Consider the following 27,814-nt stretch of genomic DNA (forward strand, 5'->3'; position numbering starts at 1 on the left):
GGAGACCTTTAGGGGGCCGGGATCTGGGATCCCCAAATAAAATACCCAGAAATTCCAGGCTGGAGTGAAGTTGGGGAGCAGGTACAGCACTGCTGGAGCGCGACTGTGACCGTGCTGCAGTGACACAGGTACCACCAGCACCAAGGCCAGGAACAGCTTCTGGGGGGGCAGGTGATGACCCGCACGGTCTCTTTTAAGCTCAGTTTTAAAGTGGTTTTCTCTGAGCCCCTGAGGAAGCACTTTAAGAACACGCGGGTGTGGCGGTGCCCGTTCCCCCGCGCACGGGGCGGGGACGCGGCAGCTCCTCCCGGGCAGGAGGGAGAGAGGGGCTGCGTCCCGCTCACACCATCAGCAGCACACGCCAGCCCCGTGTGACACCATCACCCCGCAAAAGCCCCTCAGGTGATCTTACCCTACACACACTCCTTTGTCCTCCTGCTCAGCTTGTAACAGCCACAAGACCCTGCCCGGGGGTTTCCTCACCGTGGTTCTGCCAACATTAATAACAATCAAACCCAAACACATTATCTGCTCCTGGTTTTCTCTCTTCTCTGGTTCAGAAGATTCCTTAGCAACCCCTCAGAAGTCTGGGCTTAAAAATACTCCCCCTTCCCTTCTCTTGGCTCTTCTGTGGCCAGACCCAGAGGCTGCACTGTCCTTCCCTCCGATGAAATTGTGCCAGTTTTTGTAGGACTTGTCCCCAAAACAGCATCAGAGCATGAACTGGGTGGTCCCAGGACACCCTTTGGCACCTCTTCACCAGGAGGCAGCAGATGCCCCGAGTTTGGGTGGTGAGGACAGGTCTGGTCCTGCCCTGGCAGGGACAACGCCCAAGTCTGTCCTCAAGGATTCAGGTGATGACCCCAGTCCTCAGGGACCCCAGGGGAATATTGCTGGTTCCCAGGCAAGGTCAGGGGCCAGCCAGGAAACGAGTTTCAGTGCCAAGCATTCCCTGACATTTCAGAAATTTATGGGATAACAGTGAAAGAAATGGAGTAAAGGTTCACCTGTCCTCAGAATTAAACACCTCCACAAAATGATGCATGTGGTTTGACATGGACATGGGCAAGCCTGGGAATACAGTTTAGCTAAAAACAATTTAAAAATTAAAACCAGTTGGAAAACACAGGTAAAGAGCCCAAACACACCACTTTGCCCAAATGTTTGCAATTTATTTTAAACAAGCACATTAGTTTACAATTTAGTACAAAACAGTCACTTTTCCTTCCAAGAGAGGAATGAGACAATAAAAAACCAACCAAACCAAACCAGAACAGACTCAAAAATGTCAAGTTACTGAATTCAAATAAATAGAATATTTAAATTACTGCAATGGTATTGTCACTATTTCCAACACCTCGTGTGCAAAGCACAGACTGAGACAACACACCCAGGACCTTTGTTCCCATCCAGTTCTGAGCAGGAACAGCAGGATGGACACACTGCTGGAAATCAAAAATTAGCAGTTCTCAGGAATAACTTTATTAGGTTTCTTTAGCACTTGCAGCTTTCCTCTCTCTCCTGGCACGTTCTACTCCTTTTATTTTCTGTGTGGGTTTAATATTCCCTCTTTAAAAACATCCAGAGAGCAAAGAAAGCTCCATGAATTACAAAGGGCCAAGAAATCCCTCTTGGAACTGCCTGGCCCCAGCACAGGGAAGGGGCATTGCAGGAACCTCTGTGGCACAACACAGCACACAAATAAACCCTCTAGGACTGAGGAGATGGGGCTGGAGGCAATTTTTAAAACAGAACCACTTTGCTGGCAGCATCACCCATCCCCCAGCACAGACTGTGCCGTTACAGGGACATAAAACGATGCCATTTGTCATTATAAAGATGGAAAATAAGAACAAGCAAACCAAGATTTACACAACTGAACTCAAGGCAAGGAAAACCTTCCCAGATGAGGTTGTTGAAGTGAAAGCCTTGGCTGGTTCACTGGCAAGAGCTGGAGCACCAACACGGACAAGAAACATCCTAATTTCATAGTTTTACACTCTCAAGAGGCAAAAAAAGCCACTGGAAGTTTGAGCATTGGTTCCTTTTGTTGTGTTTGCAGCAGGGTCACAGCAATGTGGAAGTTAAAGGTGTGTAGCAAACCCACCAACTTATTCCAAACCCACATTTGCTGTTTTTTAAAGGCAAAATCATTCCTAAAAACCTCCAAAGCCTTTTGCTTCCATGAGCAGAACGAGTCAAAGCTAAGGAAGTCAGGTCTCTGTATGTGGTAGAATTCTAATCAACAGCAGCAATGACTGGATTTCAGCTTTGGAATGTGCAGCAATTCCAACAGCAGGAATTCAACAGTCCCACAGAAGAAGGCCCAGTTTTCCAGATCCAACACTGCTAGGCTGGGTTAGGGGTTTCTGGGTGCTTGGCTTTGTTTTTAAAAGCTAAATGTCCTTGCTTGTGGGATGGGAGCACCTGCCCAGATTAGGTCACTTAAAATTTGCCCAATTTTCAAAACTAAATGTGGAATCTCCAGGGTTTCCTCTTAACCAGCCTCTTGCTGGGATCTCTCATTGGATTCCAGCCCAAACCAACCTGCACTGATGAGCCTGTCCCACCTTCCACCATCATTCCAGTTGCTTACAAGGTGTTTCAATACCCAAAGTGCTGGAATTGTAGGGAATCAAAAGCAGCAAGGGACAGGGAATCCTTGAAGCTCAGTTCTGTTACTCCAAGTGGAAGTTGCAGAAACACGTCAGAAATATTCAGTTTTGTGAACAAACAAGATTTGATTATGAAGAAAAACAACCCTGTGGAGTTTTTGTGCTTTTTAGATCATTCTTGTTGCCAGGTTTTAAACTTTCTACTCTGGGAAACCAGAGGAGGACACACTGATGGTATAAACATAGGGACTTGGCCAGAGACTCCTTATTCCTTCTCGTGTAACAGAGGAGCCAGCAAACATTCAATTAAATTAAAAGTTGCAAATGTAGAATTGAAAGGAAAAGCCTTTTTATATAACATAATTAATCTGGAGAACTCACTGCCACGAGAAAACATTGAGGCCAAAACCTATTAGGATTAACTAAAGATTAGGTAATGGATAACTAGAACATGCTCAATTACATTGGATGGGATTAGAAACTTCACTATCCAGGACCTGAATTATCCCCCCAGCCAGGATCACAGGAACTCCTATTCCCAATGGTAATTTTAGAGCTGTTTCCAGTGTTTCTTCTAATTGCTGCCCACCAGGCCCCCAGACTGACCTGTAAAGGAAAATGCCACATTCCCAACTGCTGCCACATCCCAGAATGGAGCAGCTCTGCCCTGAACCATCAGAGAGCCCCTCCTGACTCCAGCAGGAGCATTCCAGCAGCAGGGAGGGAGGGAAGGGCTGTTCTGTGCCCTGCACAGACAATTCACTCCTGGTAGGTGACACTCTGTGAGCTCAGAGCTGCAAATCCCAAGGGAAGCATTAATTGCAATGTTATAATTTAGTTATCCAACAGAAGAAACTCAGTATTCCCAGATTTTTCAATCTGTTCTGCCATGTTAATACAAATCTCACTGTCCTTCACTGAAAACCCTGTTTCCCTTTACTAGAGTTCATCAGGATTGGCTTCCACCTGGATAACAAGATAATTACCCAGCTATTTTCCTGGTTCATAAATGAGGTGAGTTATCCAATGCTCCATTAGCACATCCAATAGTGGAGCAAGTAAAGCACCAGTTCCAGGTCTGTCCTTGCTCACACCTAATCTCCAATAAAATGATGACCATTAGCAATCAGAATCAGGCTGCTAATTGAGAGACAAACTGCCCCAAAACTCCCATCCAGGCAGTCACACACACATCCTTGGCAGGAATACACAAGAATGATGTGAACACAGAATGCTTTCTCCTTTAAATATGCCATGTAAATAATATTTCAGGAAGTCACAGAGGTTTAGAAATGGTTTAATCAGAATGAAACTCGTTTCCTGAAAAAAAAAACCCAAACCAACAAACTCCTCAGAATTCTTGCTCCTCCAAAGGAAGCAGCCAAAGTACCACTGGAACTGTTCAGCACTCGGGGAGGTGAAACCAGCTCTGGGTAAACTAAAAAAAAAAAAATAACACCTGACTTGAAGTACACAAAACAATATCCAATTTCCTCCCCCAGCAGGCACAGTGGATTGCATAATGCAATGTTTACTCCGAAAATGAGTAAAGGATGTCGGTGGTAAGTCATGGAAAAACCTGCCCTGACACATGCAACGCTCCCTCCAGAGCACAGCCACGTGTGCCACGGCTTCTCACAGCCAGCTCCTCACATCCAACACCTGGGAATGCCTCGGGACAAAGGAATACTGTGTATAAAATCCCTGATCATAAAAGATTAAAGCTGTGTCTGGGAACAGCCACGAACACGGAGAACCCCTACACCGAGGGCCGGTAATACTTCACCTTCCACCTCTTGGACCTCATCCTGAAAAAAAAGTACATGATCATCAAAAACAAGGAGGAGGCGACATAGAGGATGACACAGAGACTCATGTCTATGTTGGAAAAGCCAATCCCCAGGAAGGACACAGCCTGCCTGACCTCTCTGAGGTTCACTGATGCCCCCGAGTTTTTCCCGCTACCTTGGACAGCTCCGGGATTCCCCCCGGGCTTCTCTAACCCCTTAGAGCCCGAATCTACTGAGTTTTCCTTATCCTGGAGCTTATTTTCTCTGTTTCCCCCTGGATTCTTCAGCAGGTTTTTGTCCTTCCCCTCCCTGGTGTCTCCCTGCTCGGGGTCACTGGAGTCAGTCTGGCTCTCGGTGTATTTGTAGAGGATATTGTCACTGTTGTAGTGGGATTTCAGGAACTGCAGGACTTGCTCTTCATTCCAGCTGTGCAGTCCTTTGATCTCCTCATGACATGCAGGACAAATGTCTGGAGTCGGCCACTGAACTTTGGGAAATTTTGGATCTTCAGTCAAATCACCTGATCGGGAGGAGAAAAAAAAACCCGCAGTAAAAATAAATATCAGAATAAAAATCAGGGAACGAACGGGGGAAGCTGAACCACCAGACACCTCACAGAGAGTGTTTCCCACTCACAAACAGTGGGGTTGTTCAAAAAACACCCCACAGCACAATGATGTTCGTATTAAACCAAGAACAATCACAAACAAATTTGGAAATTCATAAGTTTCCTCAGGGGTGCATCAATTCCGACCCGAAACATTTCAAAATACAAACACAAAAATGATAATTATTTGCCTTTTTTTTTTTTCCCAGGAAAAGCTGCAGGGTGGGAATCCCAGCCCCAGCTCCTGCAATTGCTGCTTTCAGGAGGCAGGAGGACACGACCATCTGGGCCCTTCAGGGTTAACCTGAATTATGGTGCAAAACAAACTGCTCTTTTCACTCAGTGCTCCTTAATCCCTGTGCTCTGCCCGGGTTGCAGGAGCAGCTTCAAGGCCAAAGACTCAGATATTTTCATGTTTCTGTGCTGTGAATCATTCCATCCTAAGCTTGCTTTTCCACAGCTTTTTGCATTACGGCTGGAGCAAACTGGTTTTAGCACTTGAAAAACCATTCTTATGTTTAAGATGTATTTTTCAGCTTGGTTGTTTTTTTTTTTTTTTCTAGCCTTTAAACCTGTAATTCTGTCTTGAATTAGATCCAGTTTGAACATTTCAGATGCTCACAGCTCTGGCCACCTCCCTGTGCTCACAGCAGAGCTGAAGGCTGGAGCTGGTGTCACATTTTGCTCTAAAAAATAACATTGCAAAAAGTGGATGGAAATAATTTTTGGAAAAAAACTTGCAAGAAAAAGCTAATCTATTTAGCTGATTGTTATTAGTACACTAACATTTAAAATGTTTTTAAAAATACAGACTCTCATTTTATTATTATTATTATTTTATATTCTTTTTAAAGGCAGGAAGCTTCCCCATGATTTTGAGTAAAATAGGGATTCGAAGGATGCTTAAAAATATGTCTCCTTGAGATGTACAAGCAAGAGAGCAAATTTGCTTTTTATCTTAAAAGAACACTCAGTAATCAAATTGTTTCAATAGAGAAAATAGAAACAAAATGAATTATGGTGAGGTTACAAACAGAAAATTCCCTGTACTTCGTGTTTTGCTGCCAAAGAGGAAAATGCTGTAAATTCTGCCCATTCTAAATCAACAGGGAATAATTCCACAGGGCAGAGCCATATCCAGGCAGCTCCTGACCCACTCTAGGGCTGTGCCAAGGTGTTTTCATTGCCCAAACATCATTTCTCACTGGAGGCCACACGTGTGACCACAAATACAGATGCAGCTTTTAAGGGTGAAAATACATCACTGTCCCGTGGAGAAATTTTAGCAAACTTAAAAAGCATAATTTAACATTATTATTTATTCCAGGGGGTTTATACTTCTTACTAAAAGGGTATTTTAGCTGGCTGTTGCATCACCTAAATCAATATCCCTGTGAGTTTTCCAATACCTTAATGCTCTAAATAAGTGTATTGCTCCACCACTTAGCAAGCCCAAGCCAAGAGGAGTTGCCTGGTTCTGTGTTCACAGCCCAGCCAATTGTAACCAAAAATTAGGGGATGTTTTTTATTTAATCCCTTATCATTTAGTTCTCTTCTCCTCCTTGGAGAAAGGAGACAAACTGTTCGTGCTCACAACAGTATTTGATACTTCATAAATCTGGGGAATTCAGCAGGACCATGATATGAACACATATTTAAATTGTAACTAATGCTACATTACCCAGATCCATAACAGCAGACAGGGATTTAGTGCAAAGAGAAACCAATTTTCTTTAGTGCTTTAGTTACTTGATACCTCCATAACAGAAGGGATTAAACACAACCAGTATTTTAACAGCACTTTTAGTCTAACTGAAAACACAATGATCTAGAGGGGGCACAGATTTCCTTCATATTTTATTTTATTCCATTGCTGATCTGCCAATAATTCAGGTTCTTTTCTCCTGAGAAAGTCTCTTGTTCAATTATATTTTTCCATCCAGACAGGTTTTAATCCCTATTTAAAGTGTCACAGAAAGAAATGTGATTAATTTTTATCCACTTTAACTGTCCCTTTTTTGAGAAGGTTTTGATTTGGACTCCAGAAAGATCCTCTCATCGAGCAACAGGTGAAATTTCAGAAGAAACTACCTTTGAGAATAGAGTTTTGTGATTGTGTCCCACAAGGGCACAGGATCTCAGGTGTCTCCCTCCCATACCTGCCAGCCTGTTGTTCACCACGTTGTGCTTCTCCCAGAGCCACAGGACAGCCCTGTCCAAGGTTTTCACGGAATCCAGGGACTCTTTGGCCATTTCTTCAAAGTGCTGAGCACAAGCCTTGCACCCAAAGAAGTGCTGGATGTACCTCCTCATGACCTGCAGCACAATTTGGGGATTGTCCTCCAGACCTGCAACACAAAGGACAGGTTTGTTCAGCCCCTTCTGGACCAACACAGGAACTTCAACATAAAAGTGAACTGGGGGAAAAGGGAGGGAAATGTTCCACCATTCTTGTTCCATGCAAATTCACACCTGACTCTATAAAAATAGACACTTTTGTAATTTAAAGATATCCAGAGCACAAGTGTCACCACACAGGATCTATTTAAAAATAAATCACAAAGATCTTAGAGGGACTAAAAGCTTCACAGAGTTCTTTGAAGAAATACCCCCTCCAACAAAATACATATATAATATTGTCACTAAGTACTTAATTTATAATATTGTCACTAAGTAGTTCATTTATAACATTGCCACTAGGCAGTTGAGGTGAGACATTTAGAACCAAAATTATTTGGCAATAAACAGAGCTTAAAGTGCTTTCAAACAGTGCTTTCCACAACACTTTGGAAAGTTTGGAAAGTTTGTCTGGAGTATCAGACAGTAATTCCCACAAGGGAATTATTTCCAACACACTGAGGTTCCCAAAATGCTGATTGAGCAATAGTGCTATTAAAAATGCAAAGTAGCTGTTTATACCAATACAAGCCAACACATTTAGTCTGTACAATTGTGCTCCAAGTTACCCTGGACAACACATTTAAAGAAGAGTTAAAAGTCAAGTGTTCTCTCCAGTGAAATTTCTCCTTTCAAAGAGCATCTGACAATTCAAGGAGGGGGGAAAAAACTCAGTTAAATGAGAGTCAGACATTAATTTTTACCAGAGCACATTGTGAAATTGTTAAAACATGCTAAGTTCACACTGTCTGTGTGTCACAATTCTTCTGGAAGCAGAGACTTTCTCCAACGTCTTGCCCAATAACTAAATGAATATTTATGGTATGCATAACATGCCATTTATGCCCAGGCACTGAAGTTATGGTGATCCTTCTGCTGGAAAATCAGGAGTCAAAGCCCCTCAGGTCAGTATTTCCCAAGGTGCCTGTGATGCCTGTTTGTTACTGAGGAATTAGAGCACCAGAATCTCATTACACTTATTAATTCCACAGCTTTTTTGGCAGGCACTGAATGCACCCCCAGAACAGCTGCTGAGCAATGTTTGCACTTCCAGGAGTGAATCAGGAATTCCTCCTGAAATAAACACAAACACATTATAATTCTATAACACTCACACTTTTACATTGACTAGTTGATAATTAATTCTGAAGTAAAATAAGGTCTCCCCAGATGGAGAACTTTGTGGCCTTTACTGTGTCAGCAGGTAGTTCTTACATCTCCAAGTGGCTTGAAGACCTGACATAATTTGTTGAAATCTTAATGGTTTCATCTCTGTCTCACAGAATTTCTGATTCATGCTTAATTGCCCCAGTAAATTATGTCAAAATGCATTTAAAAATGTACCGTGTGTTACCACGAACACACACTTGTCAAATTAAACACATTTTATGGTGCAGATTGATCAAATTACAGCCTCCTGCTGCTGAACACTGGAATAATTTACTATTGCATTGTTTTTTGGAAGGAAAAAAATCCTCAACAAAACCTGCTCAAACTATCAGAGCACTCTTGTTAGGTATATAAGAAATACATGTAGACTGTCATTACACCTTTATTTAGAATAACACCACGATGTTCTTAAACACAGCAGCAAAAAGAAGTCTTTAAAGCCAAAAAGAAATCCTAAACAGCAACCAATCTCTCCTCAGCCCCTTCAATATCTGTGATTGAACAGACATGTATAAATAAAAGATATGAGATTAAAGCAGATTAAATTACTGTATTAAAAGGAAGGCTGGAAAATAATTTTGGAAAGTTGAAACAAATTTCAGGCAGAACAGTTTTATTATTTATACTAAAATATGTGTTTAGAAAAAAAACAACAAACACAACCAAAGCAACTACTTGCAAATAATCTCTTTCTGGAGGAACAGATTCATACAAAAATTTAATTATATCTGTTCTCCTCTGCAATGTTACACTCCTGAAAATTCATTTTGTGGGGAGATCTTTCAAATTCAGATTAAGAAAGAATCCAGACAGTTCATTATAAAATCCCCAAGCCTGTCTTTTTCACACCAACAGATCCTGTTATCTAAAAACTCATTTCTTTATAATTAAGTGTGCTCAGGACTTGATTTCTGCAGTGATCTGACACATCCTTGGGTGTGAGCAGCTCTGCTCCGAGTTCCCTCGGATCCCTCGTGCTGCTCCCGCTGCAGGTTCAAAATTTCACCCTTCCCCAGGAAAATATTTCAAGTACAGCCCAATAAAGGCATTTTCTCACTAAACCCACAGCGAGTTCACCCAGAGGAAACGCTCAAGAAAAACACATCTGCTTTCAAAAGAAAAGCAAACAATTGCAAAATGGCTCATTTGGTTTGTTTTTCCTTTATCAGCCCCCGAGATGAATCTTCTGTTAACATCTGCCATGTATCATCGTGTAATCCTCCTTTTCTCTCTCCTCCCAAACTACTGCAATTCAGGGTAACCCTAATCTTTAAAGTGGACAAGAACCATAAAACCCTACCTGTGGTGGGAGGGATTAGGGAGTACATCATGCTTTTTAGTAGATGGGATTTAAACAAGCAATAAGGAGAGGAAAACCTCCCAAGACATAATCCCACAGTCTCAGACTGACCCAATTCTTTGGCTGTAAGAAGTGATCATCACATCTCTGCCCCGATTTCCAGCCAGGGTTAACTGTGCCAAAGAGTTCTCAGGTCCTACCACGTATTTTTAACTTCAGATTTGACTCCAGCTCAGGCTTGGAACACACAGTTTAAGGTGTAATTTTGCGTGGTTAAATATTAAGAATTTTTTTTTTTAGATTTAATCAGAACGTTTTTGGCAAGTGGGACAAAAGGGGAATTTACCTTATGCAGGATCCTGAATGGTTAAAAATCATCCAGTGCAAACCCCTCCAACTCACAGCACTAAATGGAAGAAATTTAACCCACTGTCCCATGAAAAACAAACAAAACACAGAGAACAACAAAAATAAACAACAGGATGATTTGCTATATAAAAAAAAAATATCCCTGTTCTGCAGGAGAATTATTAAGATTTGAAAGATTTTTTCACTGTGATTGCAAATAATTCTGGACAAACACACATATCTGTAATTTGAAATAATGAAATACTTTTTAAATATAAAATCAGCAACTGGCAAATTGTAAATTTCTGGGGTTTATGGTTTAGTAACAGTCCATCTAGAATTCTCATATTCCTTGGAAAAGAAATTTAAAAGGCTTGAAATGAGAACTAAATAGAATTGTAAGCAAATACAGTGCTGTCCTGGCAAGAATAAAAATATATGAAGGCCAATATTTTAACATTAGTAATTCTATTTTCATTGGGTGAGGAAAATAGATTATATATCCAGCATGTTTCTTAAATAGGAATCATCACCAGAATATTAACACTCTGCTTCACAGGATGCTGCAAGTCTAAAAACAAGCAATTTTACAGAGTGCTGGCAAAGTAGTAAATCACTGGGGAGATTAATGACAGGTACATTCAGCTGAAAAAAAAAAACAACCCAAAACAGTCATAACATTCAGTATTTAATAAATAACATTACAGAAGGATCAGCTAATGGTTGTACATGCTTTATAGCTACTAAATTCTATGGTTAAATCTCGTTCTTCTCAAATTGAATTCCCAGTGCAACCTCAGGTGACCTGAATAATTTTCATCCCTTTTCAGGGAGCTCAAAATTTCTTTGTTTGAAATTTTTTATTTTTTTTCTGCTTTATCACTCACAGCTTTAGGGCCACACACTTTATTTACCACGTTTCTAAGAGAGGAGAAAGGCTTTCCAAACCTTCCAGCTGCAGCAAAGCTCTGACCCCTGCTGGTACAGACTTGCAGCCACTGCCCTCCACAAACTCAGTATTAACTGAGGATTTACACACTCCCCTCACCCCCCCAAAAAAATGTGCTGTTTACCTGTATTTATCAAGGCTTTTGGTCTCAGTGCAGCTTGAACAGTGAGGGTGTGGAACAGCTTCCAAAGGGAGCAGCTGTAACCTCTCAGCTCTGGTCTGCTGCCCTGGCAGCCAACCCACTGAACCTTCTTAGTGAGAGATATGCCAGAAATCTGGGAAAAAAAGAGGTGTATTTAGGATATATGCAGCTCTGGGACCTGAATGTGCTACTGAGTGTAGGAGCACAGCTGATCCTACGTGGAATTGAGGGTAAAGAACAGTCAATTATTTTCTCTGCACTTGTTGCTAATGAGTTTATGCTTCAGGCAAACGAATTTTAAACCTAGACCAATCCTCAAGTCCAAAATACTCTGATGTACCTTTAGAAAACTCAACCCTCTTGCAGGATATACAAAATACTGATGTCAAACCTACTAAAATTAGTCTGACAGAACACATGATGCAGCTTAACCTGTAAAGTTTCTTTTTAAGAACAGCATGAACAAAACACACACAAAAATATTACTGTAAACTGTGACAGAACCTCAGTTTCCCAGGCACATTAAAAATTCCATATTACTCCACCAGGTTTACATGACTCCCAGTGGTACAACCTTAACAGGTTAAGATGTAGAATTCAATATTATTTCTTCTTAAACCCACTTCTTAACCCTTACACCCCAAATCCAGTGCAAGGTTTTAGTTTTGGAGACTTCTTTCTCTGCTTCCCAAAACACACAGGAGGTTTCCAAATTTCAGAGAGCAAATAGGGAGGGAGGATTCTTATTAATTTCTGGGCAAGGACAGCCCTGTCACAGGGCTTTGATTGCCAGAGTGGGATGGGATTCCAGCAAGGCCTTTGCATGCCAGGAATTAAAGAGTATTTGGGGAAACTCTTTGGGAATAATTCCTGTTTCAGTGGGTGAATTTCCCATCGCTTCAACTCTGACTTTCAAGAGAACCCTACTGATAACAGGCACAGCAAAGCCCAAAATATCCACTGGGAATCTTGGATCCCTGGAAGCTGACATTAGGGAACACATACTGCTTGCTCATTATAAACCCAGCCAGGATTGTGGATTGCAATTCTCTCATTTCAATTTCTTCATGTGGATTTTTTTTGTTTGTTTGTTTGTGTTTGTTGTTTTTTTTTTCTGGTACAGATTTCACTTTATTTTCATTTTAACCTTCTTATAACTCCATTATGACTGAGGGACCATCAGTAAGTGATGTCTTAGATTTATATAGAATCTTATCCTTTACTAATGCTGCATTTTCTGCTGGAAACTGGGACCAGCTTACCCGCATTTTGTTGTTGACCAGATCCAGAATAGCATCATAAGGGATTTTGTCTAATGGAAGGCTCACCAGCCACTCTTGCAAGGTCTCTAACAACTTTACCACAGGCTGTCGGCCAGGAAAAAGCTGAGAAGAACAAAAAAAACCACGGAAAACAATATTTTAAAGCCCAAATCTCATCATCAGCAAGACACTTTTGTCGTCATTTTATTGTTTTCCTGCCTTTAAAGTGCTTCAGATTATAAGCAAATTAATACCTGTTCTGCTTCCAGTAAAAAGCCATCTCACACTAAGTTGTGCTTACAAAATTAACAAGTTTTATGTGCAAAATATTAAAATGGAAGGCACTGAATAACAAGCAGGAATTGCATGGAACAATTTGGGACAGATCATACAGAATTTCACATTGGGGTAATTCAGAATGAGGCTCAGAACAGAGGTAACACCTCAGAGAGGCTGAAATCCTTCTCACTTTAAGAAGATAAATCACAAAAAATTGTTCTTTTTGGTCAGATTTGTGTAAATTTAGAAGCTGGTTATCCAGGAGAGGGTTTTCCTTCTCATGTGTGTAACAGTGATTTGGAAACAGTGACTTCCTTAACTTGGAACTTACAGAAGCCACAGTTTGGCAGATGAGTGGGAGGGACTGTAAGTCAGTGGCAAGGCCATGATTTTACACCAGAAATGGTATTTTGCTTTAATTAGGGTTGTGATCACTATAGAATGCCCACCATCCTTTAGGGAGCAGGATTTCAGTAATGAAAATTCCCCAAGCAGGGAACCAGAGACCTCTGTGACTTTAGGATGATCCTCACTATAAACAGGAGAAGAGTATAAAAGGTTTCCTAACAAAATCACCTGAATGGGAGATACAAGGAAAATGTTACATCACAGAAAAAAAAAAAAGGCAAATAAAGGCCAGCAGCCCACCCTGCAAGGGCAGGTGGAGCTGAGCAGGGACCCAAAAGAGAGCATTCCCAATTTCTGCACTAATAGCCAGGGAAGCAAATGACATCAGCTGGCCAGGAGCCATCAGGAAGAGCAGAGGATGTTTTAGGGATAATATGATGGAAAGATTAGCACCACACTTTCTTAAAGAAATGAGGCCAGTGAGAGATTTCTGACCTCTGATGGCTGCAGGGGAGGGGGAAGGGGGGTAAGAAACTGTCTGTCTGATTTTCAGATAAATCCAGATATCTGGAAAGGGTTCATATAGGCCTTATTACTCCCTTAATAGTTATTGATTCACTGTTTTAAAATAAAACATAGTGATAGCTACACTGTAAATATAAAGAGACATTGGTCACTTCAGTAAATTGGCATTATAAAGAAAAATTACTTTAATTTTTCTCAATTCATATCACATTATATTACAAATGTAACACATAAGCATTTTTATTTTTTAGGTACTCATTAATATTCAATACCTCCATTATTTTGAAATACTCATTAAATTCAGTACCTCAATTATATTCCAAACTTAGACAGAAGCTGCTAAGATCTCTAAACAGAACACCATTTGCCAAGTGTGCATTAATGAAATCCAAAAGTCAAGAATGAAAAACAAAGGCTGTTTTAATCCCACTGAGTTACAATAGCTACTTATCCTGAAAATCTGATAAATGGACTATATTTACAGTGGCTGTTCAATATGCTGCAGACTACTTAAGATTTATTTAATTTTGAGCCCTCTAAGATTAAATTAAAATACATTTTAACCCTGGAAGTAAGTCAGAACAGCATCAAATACTTCAAAACCAGCACGTACATAAACCCACAAACCTCTTTTTTAAGCTGCTGAGGACGCACATATTTAAACGCCGCGAAAGACATTTTGAGAGACCTTTGCCCCAAAATAAATTTGATGGTGGAGTCACTTCGTTCTTACAGATAATCACAGACTGGAAGTGTGTACCTTGGCAGAGATGGTGACAAAATCCTTGAAGGTCCTGAGCTCAGCTCCCTCAAGTGTCTTGTGCGTGGCGAGTTCCACCCTGAGCAGGAAATGCAATCCCGACTCAAGGTCAGCCATGTACAGCTTGGTCCTGGAAAACACACAAATCATGGGATAACCTGGCAGCTTTCTTTGGCTTTTTTTTTTTGTCACCAGCCATGAAGATAAAATTGATAGAGAGAGGTGTCATCAAAGCCTCAGCCCCCCAGGGACTGCAGTTACCCCGCCCCGGGTGCTCAGGTTGGTGTCACTGGACTCTTTCATTCCCTTCAGGGTTTGGACAAATGAAGCACAACCACACTTAAGAAAGTGTGTTTTTTTTAATATTTGACTAAACTTTTCTGCCTCCCAGCCAGCTTTACCTTGCCATGAAATTATAGCCCTGGCACTGTCAGCAAGGAAATGGGGATGGAAGGAAATTACAGCTTCTCTGCTGGGTTGGCCACAAACAGAAAAATGACATGTTATGGACAAAGGGAGAATTCTGTTCAACAACAGTGGATTAAACACAGAGCAGGGGCACAAACAGAGCTGAAAATGTCAGGACTGAGTTTAGAAATCCTCTCCTAAAGGCAGCAGTTTTACTGCAGGTCCTTTATGTAAAAGTTAAATCACACCAGCTCTTGAGGCAGAATTAGGGACCTTGTGGCAGGCCAAAGTAAACCACGTAAAACAAATCAAACATCTTAAAAGTCCCCTCTCACAACCAAATATCTTCATAACAAAAACCACTTCACAAAGTACAAATGCATCAAGCACACACCCCCAGCTTTCAGTGCTTCCAGAGCACAAACTTCAGACAGTGTGAGAGAGCAATGGCACCGAACAAACAGAATTTCACATAGTGAATAGTTAAGATTTCTTGTAAGAGCTCAGCACCACCATTGCTTCCAAAACTACAGAGAATTAAAAAACAATCATTCAAGAAATTGGCTGGCCCCACCTCCTAAATGACATACAGGAAAGAACATATTGAAATACAGAATATTCTATATTTGAGCTATATCCTAACAGCTCAAACTACAGACTTATTCTGAATCTATCTCCTTAATTAATAATGTACTCACTTAAATTTTAAAAACCAGCAAAATTCTGCATCAAGTTTCTTAAATAAAGAGACATCCACATGAATGCAGGAGGTTCTCCCAAAGGATCCTATTTAGAAGGTACTTGGACTGGAGATTCATGCCAACGAGATTTTGCCTTGCTGGAAAGCAGCTCAATTTAACTAAGTTGTTTTGCTAAGAGAATGTTTCATATAAAGTACTTTATAATAGTCATTGAAAGAAGATGACACTAATAGTGTCTATGAAAGGAAAATAAGTACTAAATTAAAGCACTCAGTCCTACATCTTTCCATCTAAAGATGCTGAGGGATTATCTCTCTGCAAAGGCTTTACATCCTTCTCTCACACAAAGAGAGAAAGAGGGTGAAGATAAACCTTTGGGATTTGGGATGATAAACATCTTTTCCAGTGACTTCAGTATTTTCTATTATACTTGCATTTGGCAGCACTTTTTAGTGGGCACTGCTTCACTGCTGCACACACAGGGAACTCTCCTTTTCTACAGAAATTATACAGCTTTTTACTTTACTATTCAGTTTTTCAGAGACACTGATTATTTCCTGAAGTTTTCCAACAGTTCCAATCAGTGATTTATATATTTCAGGCAATGGGATGTAAGTTCTTCACATTTTGAAGTCAATTGAGTGTTTAACCATACTTTTGGAGAAAAACATTCCTTCCACAGCAGTGCAGATGCTCCTAAAACCAAAACACTGGCAGCCCTCAGGAATTTCACCTGTGAATTGTTTGAAAAGCTGCTCCCAATTTGTAACCTTGATGCTGGAATTAAACCAATTCCCAAATGTTGCCTGAATATACCTGGAGGGATGAAGTTGAAGCAGCAGCTTGAAAGCTTTGCTCTGAGTTTTGATGCTGCAATTCCTCCAGTTTTAAGCATGAACACCTTTAATTTTACACAGCAGAAGGATGCAGAGCATCCAGCACTGATCAACCTGTTCAACTCAAGGTGCATCCTCTGGGATGGAACGAAGTCAAATTTGGAGCTGCACTAGGATTTTATTATAAATCACAGCACAGCTTCCCACGGGGCAAAAAAAACCCCCTGCAAAGTAAATTTTAATAACCAAGTGTTGATCTGAAAATCAAGGGTATCACTTACTTATCAAACTCTTTCCACACCTTGATTTCTGTGCCCTCCTCTTTGTCTTCTTGAGCTGGCAGCTGGAGTGGCAAAAGGAGCTTTTTTCTTACACCTGGCAGTGACTTTAAATATGAAGAAAAGAAAGACCGTAGAGGCTTCAAACTGCACATAAATGGACAACAAGGAGAGATTGCTTTTAATCTCAGACTAAGTGAATGTCCAAAGCAAATTAGGATATTTATAAAACAAGATATTCACTTTGGTTCACGTTTTCCAGTCCTGGTGTAGCACAGTATGTTTCCATACAAAGTGAAGTGAAATAATGCTCAATTTGGCAATAACAATTTGGACTAGTGGTGTGAAATTCCATTCAAAATAAGAAAATCCACTCAAAATAAGAACAAACAACATTCATTAAAACATTTGTTTGCTTTACACAAAAATGTTCACATGGAACAAGTATTTTGACTTAGAAACAAGTTTTTCTTAAGAACTTTGACGCTTCATTTATTTTTTTCCACTTTTATTCCTAAGTTTTTTTCTTTTCAGATGTATCACAGTAATAAATTAAAGCTATAAACAGGCAACAGTGGTAAGTAAAAGTAGTATTAGGTCTCTTATTGATAATAACACACAACTGCACAACAGTACAGTGCATTGATGACATGTCAGGACACCATGTCACTATTACAGGCAAAAGGACGATACAGAATAATTTGCTTTGTGTGAAAGGAATCCATAGAAGCTCTTTTTTTTGTAACTTAAATGAACCTCCTCACACTGCTCTGACTGATAATTACTCACTTGTTAATTAAGCCATGGGACCCATTTGGGTGGATCAAGTAGCACGAGGGGACTGAGGGAACACCCAGTTTCTCCAGCAAAGCCTTGTCAGAATTCAAGGCCCTTCTCACCACGAGGTTTTCATACTGGCTCAAGTCTAAGATAACCTGGGCAACAAAAAGATGACATGAATCACACACTGTTCAAGGAATCCTGTAGGACAAAACACAAAAATGGGTGAAGTGCATCATCCTTTAAGGGCATCCTTAAGCTGTTTGCCAAGGAAGTGCAGCTATGACTGTTCTGTACACAGGAACAAGATTTACTCTTCTCTGGAAATTATTACTCCTATCTTCCTTTTTTTTTATTATTTTTCTTGGTCTATCCTGGTCTTTGCCTCCTTCCTTCCATCACAGTGATGACATGTGGTCTTCCCTTCTTCAGGAGCTGGGACTCCTGTTAGGTTTGCCCATATTGTCCCATATTGTAAACATGAAAAAAATGTTATTTCCTATTTTACTAAACTATTCTATAAAGCTAAAATGCTACATGACATCAGCAAACATCTTTCCCTCTGAAGGCACTTTGTGTTAATCAGATGACTCTCAGTTTTCCTCTGTAGCAGCAAGTAAAAAAAAAAAAAAATCAAAGCAAGTGTGATAAAAAGCTGAAGAACTTCATAATCTTCTCATTTCTTTTTTTCAGTAATGCTCACTTGTATCAACACAGCAGCTTCCAAAAACAAATGCCTGGAAGCAGAGCAGCCTGCTTCCCAAAGTGATCTTCCCTTTTGGCAGCACACTCTCCTCCCCTCATGCAACTGGGCCATCTCAGCATCAAATCTAATTAGAAACATTTTGCAGACACTGGATGTTTCTACACAGATTATGCCCAGATAATTATGCAATTTATTTTCTTCACTTATCCTAGATCTTGGCAGGAAGAGAAAAGTAGCAGTTGTCTAAGCTAACAGCAGGCTCATTAGGTGGGGAAAAGATGCCAAATCAAATATTTTATTGATGGAGTGAGGGGAAGCAGAAACCAAAGACTTCCACTTCCTCCACGTCTCAGAGATGTGAAAATAATTTTATGCTATCATCTTAATTTGGAACAGAATTTCCCAAAATTTACATGTGAAGAAAGGAAAACTGAGATTTTAGATTATTATCAACAGTTGAAACCATAAAAGTTGCCCAGAAGAATAAATATCACAAATTGTTCTCCAGCAGTAACAAAACAATAACATAACCTGACAATATTTCTCCTGTGATCTTCCAAACCTGGAAAGAAAAAATAACTGTGCTAACAATGAAGTTGATAAATTAATCTTCCACTGAAACATGAATGGGAGAAGTCAACATGACATCACAATCTTTTGTAAGCAAGTTCCTCTGTGTGAGAAGCACTGCCCTAGAAAATCCCTTGGCTTTGTGATCCCTCAAACAGGCATGACCTGCCCTTTATGACCTTTGAATTCAGTCCTAGAATCAGTTTGTTCCTTGGCTAAATAACCTAAAATTCAGCTGTGTTATGACAACATTCATTCCCAGACATCCTGTCAGTCAGAAGGCAGTTACCTCTCGTCCCAGGTAGGAGCTGTTGCTTTCAAACACAATTGCAGTGTAATGGTGGCTGTTCTTGTCAAAAAGAGAAGTAATATCACTGGACCTTTTAACAAAAGAAAAGAAAAGAAATTCAGAATGCAACACACCCACTGATATTTATGGAATTTCCTTTTACAATCTCACAGTAGAAGTGATAGCGAGAAGAAAATTCGCTTCGTCTTTAATAGGACCTTTTATATTTTATTTAATTAACTCAGTGAACATAAACAGCTCCATTTGAAACACGGAACTTACCAAACTGGGTCCAGGGGTGGGCAAGCAGGTGGTCTGACCTCCTGGGAATGGTTCTGGAGGAAGTCAATCATCTTCTGACGGACTGTTTGTGGCTCTCGATCTGCTCCTCCTGAGGTTACAGAAAATACAACCCCTTCAGAAACTGGGGGAGAATGACTCACAAGGAGGTTTTCTGTGCATGTGAGTGCCTGTGCAGGCAGGTTTCCTCATGCCTTGCTGTGTCAGGTTTTTGTTTTAAATTTAGACTTACAACCCAGAATACTATTTGGCTGACGAACTAAGGATTTAGCAGCAGGATTTCATTTTAATGTAAATATAAGATCATGTTTAAAAGCTGTCATCCCACCTCAAAATTAATAAAACTTCAAGGCTTTTCCAAATCTATCCATCTGCCTGCCTGGCTGATTTTCTCTTCAAACAATGTTTGATTCTAAATTTGTGCTTATTTTCACAATAGGTGGTGTGGGCACCTCCAGGAGCTTTTTTGCAACAAGGGTATCAATCATGAATTAAAAACTGCCAAGGTGTATCAATCCTACCAAATGGGCCAGGTGACAATGTGAGGAAATAACTGGAGTGTGAGAATATTTGATTTGCTTGAAGAGAAACCAATTTAAAAGCAGGAACTGTCACAAATGCCAAAAAGCCCCAGGTACAAAGCGTGGCTCCCTTGGCCAGGAGGGGTTAATGGTGCAGGTGGTCTCTCCTCTGACCTCTGGCCTTTTAAATGTTAATCCATTGAAAGACACAACAGCACTTTTGTCCCAGACAAACCACCTCAAGCTGTGATTCTGTCACACACACAGGGGATAAGCCTGGTTTCAGTTGGGCAACATCTGAATAGGGGCTCTCCCAGGGCAATTCAGGATGCCTGGAAAAGTGGCTCACGGATCAAAAGGCACCAGAGTCAGGACTGAGCAAATTGGATCTCCTGCTGATGAGGTGTGTGGTGGGGGAAAAAAAAAAAAAGGGAATTAAAAAAAAATTATCAAGACATTTGGGGAAATTAAGAACTTTATTTAAAATTAAAATGAAGAATGTGAGCCCTAAGTTCTGTCTAAAATTCTACCTAATGCTCCATTTTCATACAGTGCTTGGAATATCCTGTCTTAAAAAGCTATTTAGTCCATCCCATCTCTGTCCAAACTAATTGACAGGCAAAGGGATTTTGCTTGTTGTGTGACACATCCCTGGTTCACAGGAAAACTGCCCTGGGATTCCTTACAGTTGGATATTCTTACCTTGGTAGTCTTCTCCAGTAGTAAACTGCTTTGTAAATGCTTTGAAGTACTACGGAGGAGAAAAGAAAAGTCACTGTATCAGACAAAACCAAAAATGGCTTTCAAGAATTTTTACTTTTACAGCTCTAACTACAAAACATTTTTATCTTTGAGTTTTCCCTCTAAATCTAGGAGTTCCAAAGACCTGTTTCTCACCTTCCTTAGGGTATCTCATATGTACCATTCAGAACTCTGACAACAAAAAAGCCAACTTTTAGAGGAAAAATACTGCAAACATTAACCCAAATGAACTGATCCCCAAATCTGTGTTACCAGCTCTGTATATGCTTGGAACACAATTCACATTTTCCCAACTCCCTCCAGTGGTTAAACAGGAGATCTAAGGGAGCTTGGCTGCCTTCTGCTATGAAAAATAAAATGGAAAAATAAAGACTGTGTTCCAATTTACACCTAAAACTTTAAAGATTAAAAAAAATACTGTTTTTTTCTCTCAGGGTAAAAGATCCTACAGTGAAATGGCTCCTGTTCCCCCTCATGACAAACACAGTTTATTCAATCCTCTCCACCCACCACATTCTGCTCAGACTTACAGTTAAAAATATGATTATACAGACTGAGAGAGAGAGAGAGAGAGAAGGTAAAAATTGCATTTAGATATAGAAATGAACAATGGTAGATACTTCTGGTTAACACAAGATCCTTTTAAAAGCCAGTTTAAGCAAATTATGAAATTAATTAGAAAAATAGTGAATGATCAATCGAGGGGAAATTTTTAATTGGTCATGAAATCAGCTGTTTTCATGAGGCAATTCCCATGTGTTTCCTTTATTTTCACACATTGGAATTTGAAAAATATTTGTACAAATTGTAGTTACCTAACGAATCTATTAAAACTAAGTGTTATATAAATGTAACAACACAGTACTTTGCATGAGAATTTTCCAGATTCAGAATTCCTGCTCTAAACAGCTGCATCAGCTCTTGCATTCAGCAAAAAAACCCTCAAATTAATCTTTTATCAAGTTTGCAGTTTTCTCAGAAAAAGCAAAGTAGAAGTCCAGTTAAAGGACAACGAGTTATACATAATTTTATGGTTTTACTTACTACAAAACATGCATTATTTACCTAAGGCAGGATGTTCTGCCACTTACCCTAAAGGATGGGTAAAAGTGAATACCATAGTCCTTGCAGGTCTCATAGTTCTCCTCTTCCCCACAGTCCAGCACACCAAGTCTAATTGCAGATTCCCAGTCTGAAAACAAAGATACCTTTCAATTTTCAGCAGAAGTGATCAGGGATCCCAGCTGATGGATTACCCTGCTTCCCATGGAAAGCAGGAACAGGACTCTGACAGATTCCAGTGGCATAAAAACCCAGCCCTCGGTCGATTCTCATTTGCTGCTCATTTCTACCCCCGAGTGTAACACGAGCTACTGATTTTCAAAATACCTAAAACCTCCCTGTTTTTCTTGGCTGCATCAGGATTTTAAATGCACCTAAACAAGAGGAATCCCAACAGACAGTGCAGCAGTTCCAGGGCTGAAGGCATTTTACTGAATCCAGGAAGACGAAATTGGGGTCATCCCATCAGGACCCCGGCTTGAATCCCCCAGCTTTTCCCATTAGCTGTGCTCATAAAATAAGGCATGCAGAACATGGAACTGAATAAAATTAATCCAGCAGTTACTCATCCACATGGCTGTCAATTACAAAGCCATAAATTCGATGTATCTTGTATTACAGGTTTTTTAACAAGCTGTTTTTCCTCCAAGTTACAATATTCTGTGAGGCCTCAGGATTACACACAACCCCCAGCTCACGCAGTGTCTGCTGGAAGTTGTCTTTATCCATCAGCACTGTTCAGAAATACATTAGATATACCTCAAAAAATACCTGCATTTTAACCAGAGTGCTAAATAGTTGAGTTTGAGCATCACTGTGAGTTTTCTTTATACATGTTTCATAGCAGTAACCACAAGAGTTCAAGTATTTCTACAAATATGCTTATGTAACTTCAATAAAAGCTTTCAACTGACTTACAGCTTTTTCCCTCTCTTTTTGCTGGGAACTTATCTTTTTGAGCCAGGCTGTGCTGCAGCAATCACTTTAAGGAAGAACCACTCCAAGGGAATCCTTAGACAGCTCCTTTTTAAAGCAAAGTTAAATCAAACCAGCCGTGGGCAGAATTTCAAGGCCCCCCACAATTCCCAAGTATCAATAAAATTTAAAAAGCACTAAAATTAAACTTGCTTTTACAGCAAAAAGCATGAAAGCTTCATCAAGTTCAAGGGCTGATGGAGAGCTGCTTTGCCAAACTGCTTTTGAAACTTAGCTTGACCTTTATTTGTCTTTGGAGAAGATGGGGCAGCTGAGGGAGAGTTTTGTGCCAAGAGCTGAGTGGGCACCAGGAGACCCCACAAACATGCTGGAGCAGATGGGCACGTATTCACAGCAGCACAAAGGACACAACAGTCCATTTCATCAAATAAAATGCAAAATACAAAAGGAAAGTTTGGCTTCTGGGTATCTTTCCCATTCAACTTCCAGCACCCCTCCTCCTTTTTCCACCTGTCTGGATCCTCCTCCGCACCATGAATAGGAGCTCTGTGATCCCAATGCAAATAACCCCCACACAACAAAGCACCCCCAGCCCAGCTAAACCCCCCGGGTTAAAGAGCACCAGCTGGGGAGTGTGTTGCTCAGCATTCCTGTTGCTGGAAAAGCAGCTTTTCCTTTCTCAGGGATGCCAGCGTTGCTGGAAGCACAGCCCACACTGCGGAGTTCCCGGTGCCACTCCAGCCTGGATCAGCTTCTTTGAAACGCTGATTAATTTTACATCAGCATTAGTAGTTTTGAAATAGAGACTCACAAACCATGTGAAACAGGCAGCTGAGTGACATATTAACCAGCAAAACTTCTGTCCACGCTAAACAAGTTCCAGTGAATGAACAGGACTGTCTTGGACAAACTGGAATCCACAGGTTGGTCGAACCTCCCACTTGAGAAATGCTACACAGCTCCAACGAGTGAATGACAAGGAATGTGCTTCCTTTTCATAAACTTCCTCTCCAGCTGGGTGTTTTCTATCAGGAAGTTTCAGGTCACACATCTCATCCCAAGGCATCCCACGTGCTACTTGAAAGCTGCCTATTTTAACACCTCCTGAACGATGAGAAGGGTTTCTGCAGTTCCCCACCAAATGTGTTCAAAGAACAATCTCTGGAAGGAAATTGTTATTGCTTTATTTGAAACAACAACTGCTAGATTTGGAAGAGTTGTTCCAAATCCTGAGGAGTGGATTGCTTCTGTGCATAACTGAAGGGTTGTCATATATGGGATTTCTAAAGGTTTTTGTAACTTCTACACAGAAAATCACCACACGATTCCAGCCCAAAGGCATTTTGCTGGATAGATTCAATCATCTCTTAAGAGAGAAAAAAGGCAGTTAACTCTAATGGCCACTTTGGCCACTCCTATAATAAGATGAACTGTGATTCTGAGCATAAAGCCTGTTCTGAGAGGGAGTATCAAAATCAAAACATAAACTACACAAAAGCAAGCACTGATCCTATTTTTCAGGAGGATTATGTTCTTCTATGAATGGTTGTATTGGCAAGATTTAACAAATGAGAAACAAAATAAAAATTAAGTCTATTAGCACAGGCCTTTTATGGGCAAAGTAGTAGCACCAATTTAACTGGATTTTGTTTGGACACCAAATCAGCAAACACATCCACAGTGATCCTAATGTAAACAAACCTGCATCCTCAAGGAAAGCTTTAATATCCTAGCAGAGGAGTAAATATTTCTGAAAAATAAATGTTGAGACAGCCTAAGTGGGCAAAACCTTCTGGGGTTTGGTTTTTTTGATGAAGCTCCCAATGAAAAGTGTGCCTGTTCTCAGCCTCCTCCTAAAATCCATTCATTCCAACTTGAAAATTGAAACATTCTCCTGACAAATAACACCAGAAGCCAATTGCATTTGCTGGTAGTGCCAATGTCCACAAATATCAGAATCCACTTTCTAAATGAAAGTCTTCATAAAAATTCAAAGGACTAAAGAGGAGAGAGGCCTTTTAAGTGGTTCCAGTAACACAACTGCATAACAGAATTTGCAGTTATCGTGACTGTAGGTGAGAAAGAAAATATATATTTGAAGAAGTCATTACAAATTACAAAGGTATCACACTGCTGTATTAATATATAAACATGTTTATGTATATAAACCTGTTTGACAAAAGCTCTGGTCAGTTCAGGCTCTCCATGACCTTCACTGTAGTGCTCAAACACTTCCTTATTACTTCAAAGAAGAAGAAAATCTAATATATTTTGGCCAGAAGCAAATCAAAGCAGTAGTGAAAATGTTACATAAACTTATGCAGATTAAACAGAAAAAAGCCACTGGTTTTATAAACAACCCCCCCATATAAGTAAGGAGAGTTTGGACTGCTCTGAAACCATGACTGCTCTGTGCTTCTCTGGTTTTGAGCCTCTGCTCATCAGTCAGAATTCCTCAGCATGTGGTAAGTTCCTCAGGACCTATTTTTGGGTGGGCCTTCATTTCCACAGATCTAAACCCATGTACATCTAACACTGCACCTACATCTCCTGTTAGTTGTTAACACTTTTCAGGGTGTCAGAGAAGAGCCAGAGCTCTTCACTCCCTCTCAAACTGAAACCACGAGTGCATTAGAACAGCTGTTCCATCCTGGAAAGATCTCCTGGGTGAAATGCTAAATTAAGAACAGTTTAAAAGCTTTTTATACCACTATGTTAAGAATAACATTTCATACAAATCTGACCTCTGGTTTCCTCCCCAACAAAGGTATCGAATGTAACCAATACCTGGGGGGCCTGTTTGTTTCCTTACATGTAAAACCAGAGTAAAACACTTCAGCACCTGCCAAAAAACCTGAGCAGGCTGACACAGCAAGGCAGGTCTCTCAGTATAAGCTGTGGAGGCCACTACTTCTTTTTAATTCACTATGTGATAAATCTGAAAACCTGGTTCTCACTTTGCTTGATTTTTTTATCATTTCCTGGTGGTCCTTTTCTCCCTTCTAGGCCATCCACACTATGTTGAATTTGCAAGATATAGATCAAATACATTCATGGTCTTTCCAGTACCACAATATTTTTTATTTAGCTTCCAAAGTAGGCTGTTCTCCTTACAAAACATTCAGAAGATAAATATTTTGCCTCCAAGAGTTCAGTCTAAACAAACCTCCCATGGGCACACATGGACGCTCACGTGTAAACCCCGCAGCTGGATCACTCTGTGTGAGGTGATGTTTTATCCCTGGATTCCTGTGAAACCTTTAATTTGGGGATGTGCTACCACCACCCAAGCCTTGCTCTGTGCCATGTGCCGTTCTGGCAGCGTGGGACCACCAGGAAAGTGGGATGAGGGGTGATACTCACAGGCCAAGATACCATCAGGAAAGTGGGATGAGAGGTGATGCTCACAGGCCAAGGTACCACCAGGAAAGTAGGATGAGGGGTGATGCTCACACCAAGATACCATCAGGAAAGTGGGATGAGGGGTGATGCTCACAGGCCAAGATACCATCAGGAAAGTGGGATGAGGGGTCACGCTCACACACCAAGGTACTACCAGAGCACTGGGATGAGGGGTTGTGCTCACACGCCAAGGTACCACCAGGAAAGTGGGACGAGGCATGATGCTCACACAACAAGATACAACCAGGGAAGCGGGACGACGGGTGATGCTCTCACACCGAGGTACCACCAGAGGAGAGGATGAGGGGTGATGCCCACACTCAGACCACCACCAGGGCACTGGGAGGAGGGGTGATTCTCACACACCGAGGCACCACGGCTCACACACCACCCGGCCACGCGTGGCCGGCCCGCACAGCCCAGGGGTGACACAGCGCCCGAGGCCCCGCGGCCCCCCAGCCCAGTGCCCCTCGGGCACCGCCGCGGCCCTGCACCGGCACCGGGCACCGGGAGGCCGCGGTCAGGGCAGCCGGGCGGCCGCGACCCGGTCCCAGCCTCACCTTTGACGTCCCCCGCCAGCGCCCGCCAGGTGGGAGCGAAGGCGATGCAGTGGCCGCAGGACGAGCTGTAGAACTGCACCACCCAGGCGGTCGAGGAGTTGAGCAGCGCCGGCCGCACCGAGCCGGCCGTCAGCACGGTCAGCGGGTCGTGGCCGGGCCGGTAGAGCCGCGCGGCCGCGGCCGCCGCCAGGAGCACCGGGAGCAGCAGCGGGAGCAGCAGCGGGAGCGGCACCGGGAGCGGGAGCAGCGCCCGCCGCCCCCCGCCCGCCGCCGCCATGTTGGGACGCGCGGAGAGGGGCGGGGCGGGGCCGCGCCATAGCAACGCGCCGGCCATGGCGGCCCGGCCTGGGGGGGGGGGGGGTGTGGGGTGCTCTGAGGGGAGAGGGGGCCGTCCCGTGTCCCTGAGGGGGTGCGCTGTGTGCACTGAGGGGAGAGAGGACTGCCCTGTGTCCCTGAGGGGAGCGAGGGCTGTCCTGTGTCCCTGAGGGGAAGGAGGAGTGTCCTGTCTCCCTGTGAGGAAAACGAGCAGTGTCTTGATTTCCTGTGAGGGGAAGGAGGACTCTCCTGTGTCCTGAGGGAAGCAAGAAGTGTCACCTCTCACCTGAGAGTCTCGAGTCCCCTGAGGGCAGCGAGGACTATCCTGTGTCCCTGAGAGGGGAGCGACTACTGTCCTGCGTCCCCTAAGGGGAGCGGAGACTGCCCCGTGTCCCTCAGAGCCTTTCAAAATGTGGACTATGTAAAAATTTTCATAAGCGATGATGTTCTTTGATGTTTGACCTTTCAAGCCTAATCAACAAGAAGGGAGGTTTACTCTGTGAAACCACAGCTGATAAGCAAGCTCTGAGTGATGTCCGAGTGCCAGAAAAAACAAATTACTTGTTGGTAGAGTTGTTAAGGTCTAGGGCTGGACATACTTCAATGATCTCAGCCTAGAGGGAGATTAAAGCTTGGGAAGAAAGATGTACCACTGATAGGGGTACAAAGAACGCACAATTTACAGGCCACGAGGACATTCTGTAGAACTTCACGACCCACCATGGTCCCTTCCAGCCTGACCCATCCTGTGATACTTCGAGATCGCTCGGTGGCCAAATTTATGTGACAATTGATATGGAAACAGAAGTTTCAACTTCACAGAGCTTCTCACTGAGAAGAGCTGAGCACCTCTTGCCCTCTGGGTCAAGAGCTGTTTCATCCCAAAGTACCTCTCT

The 27,814-nt window shown here is 41.8% G+C and overlaps 2 protein-coding genes across 2 annotated transcripts in view; both read right to left on the reverse strand.

Moving 5' to 3' along the window:
* Positions 1-3,891: 3,891 nt before the first annotated feature.
* Positions 3,892-26,847, reverse strand: QSOX2 (quiescin sulfhydryl oxidase 2; the record flags this gene model as incomplete). The annotated part of the gene is made up of 12 exons (XM_032708662.1): positions 3,892-4,925; positions 7,172-7,360; positions 11,301-11,451; positions 12,581-12,703; positions 14,493-14,622; positions 16,719-16,862; positions 17,505-17,650; positions 19,061-19,151; positions 19,343-19,451; positions 20,584-20,632; positions 21,735-21,835; positions 26,604-26,847. Coding segments are annotated over 12 exons (2,028 nt in total), but the record flags the coding sequence as incomplete, so codon positions are not given.
* Positions 19,845-27,814, reverse strand: part of LOC116797049 (centrosome-associated protein 350) — a 38,501-nt gene continuing 30,531 nt past the window's right edge. The window contains exon 23 of the transcript XR_004360562.1: positions 19,845-19,858. The gene's annotated coding sequence lies outside the window, so the exon portion shown is untranslated. The remainder of the gene's footprint in view (positions 19,859-27,814) is intronic.

This window comes from Chiroxiphia lanceolata, chromosome 21, assembly GCF_009829145.1.
Source record: "Chiroxiphia lanceolata isolate bChiLan1 chromosome 21, bChiLan1.pri, whole genome shotgun sequence".
Taxonomy (NCBI): Eukaryota; Metazoa; Chordata; class Aves; order Passeriformes; family Pipridae; genus Chiroxiphia; species Chiroxiphia lanceolata.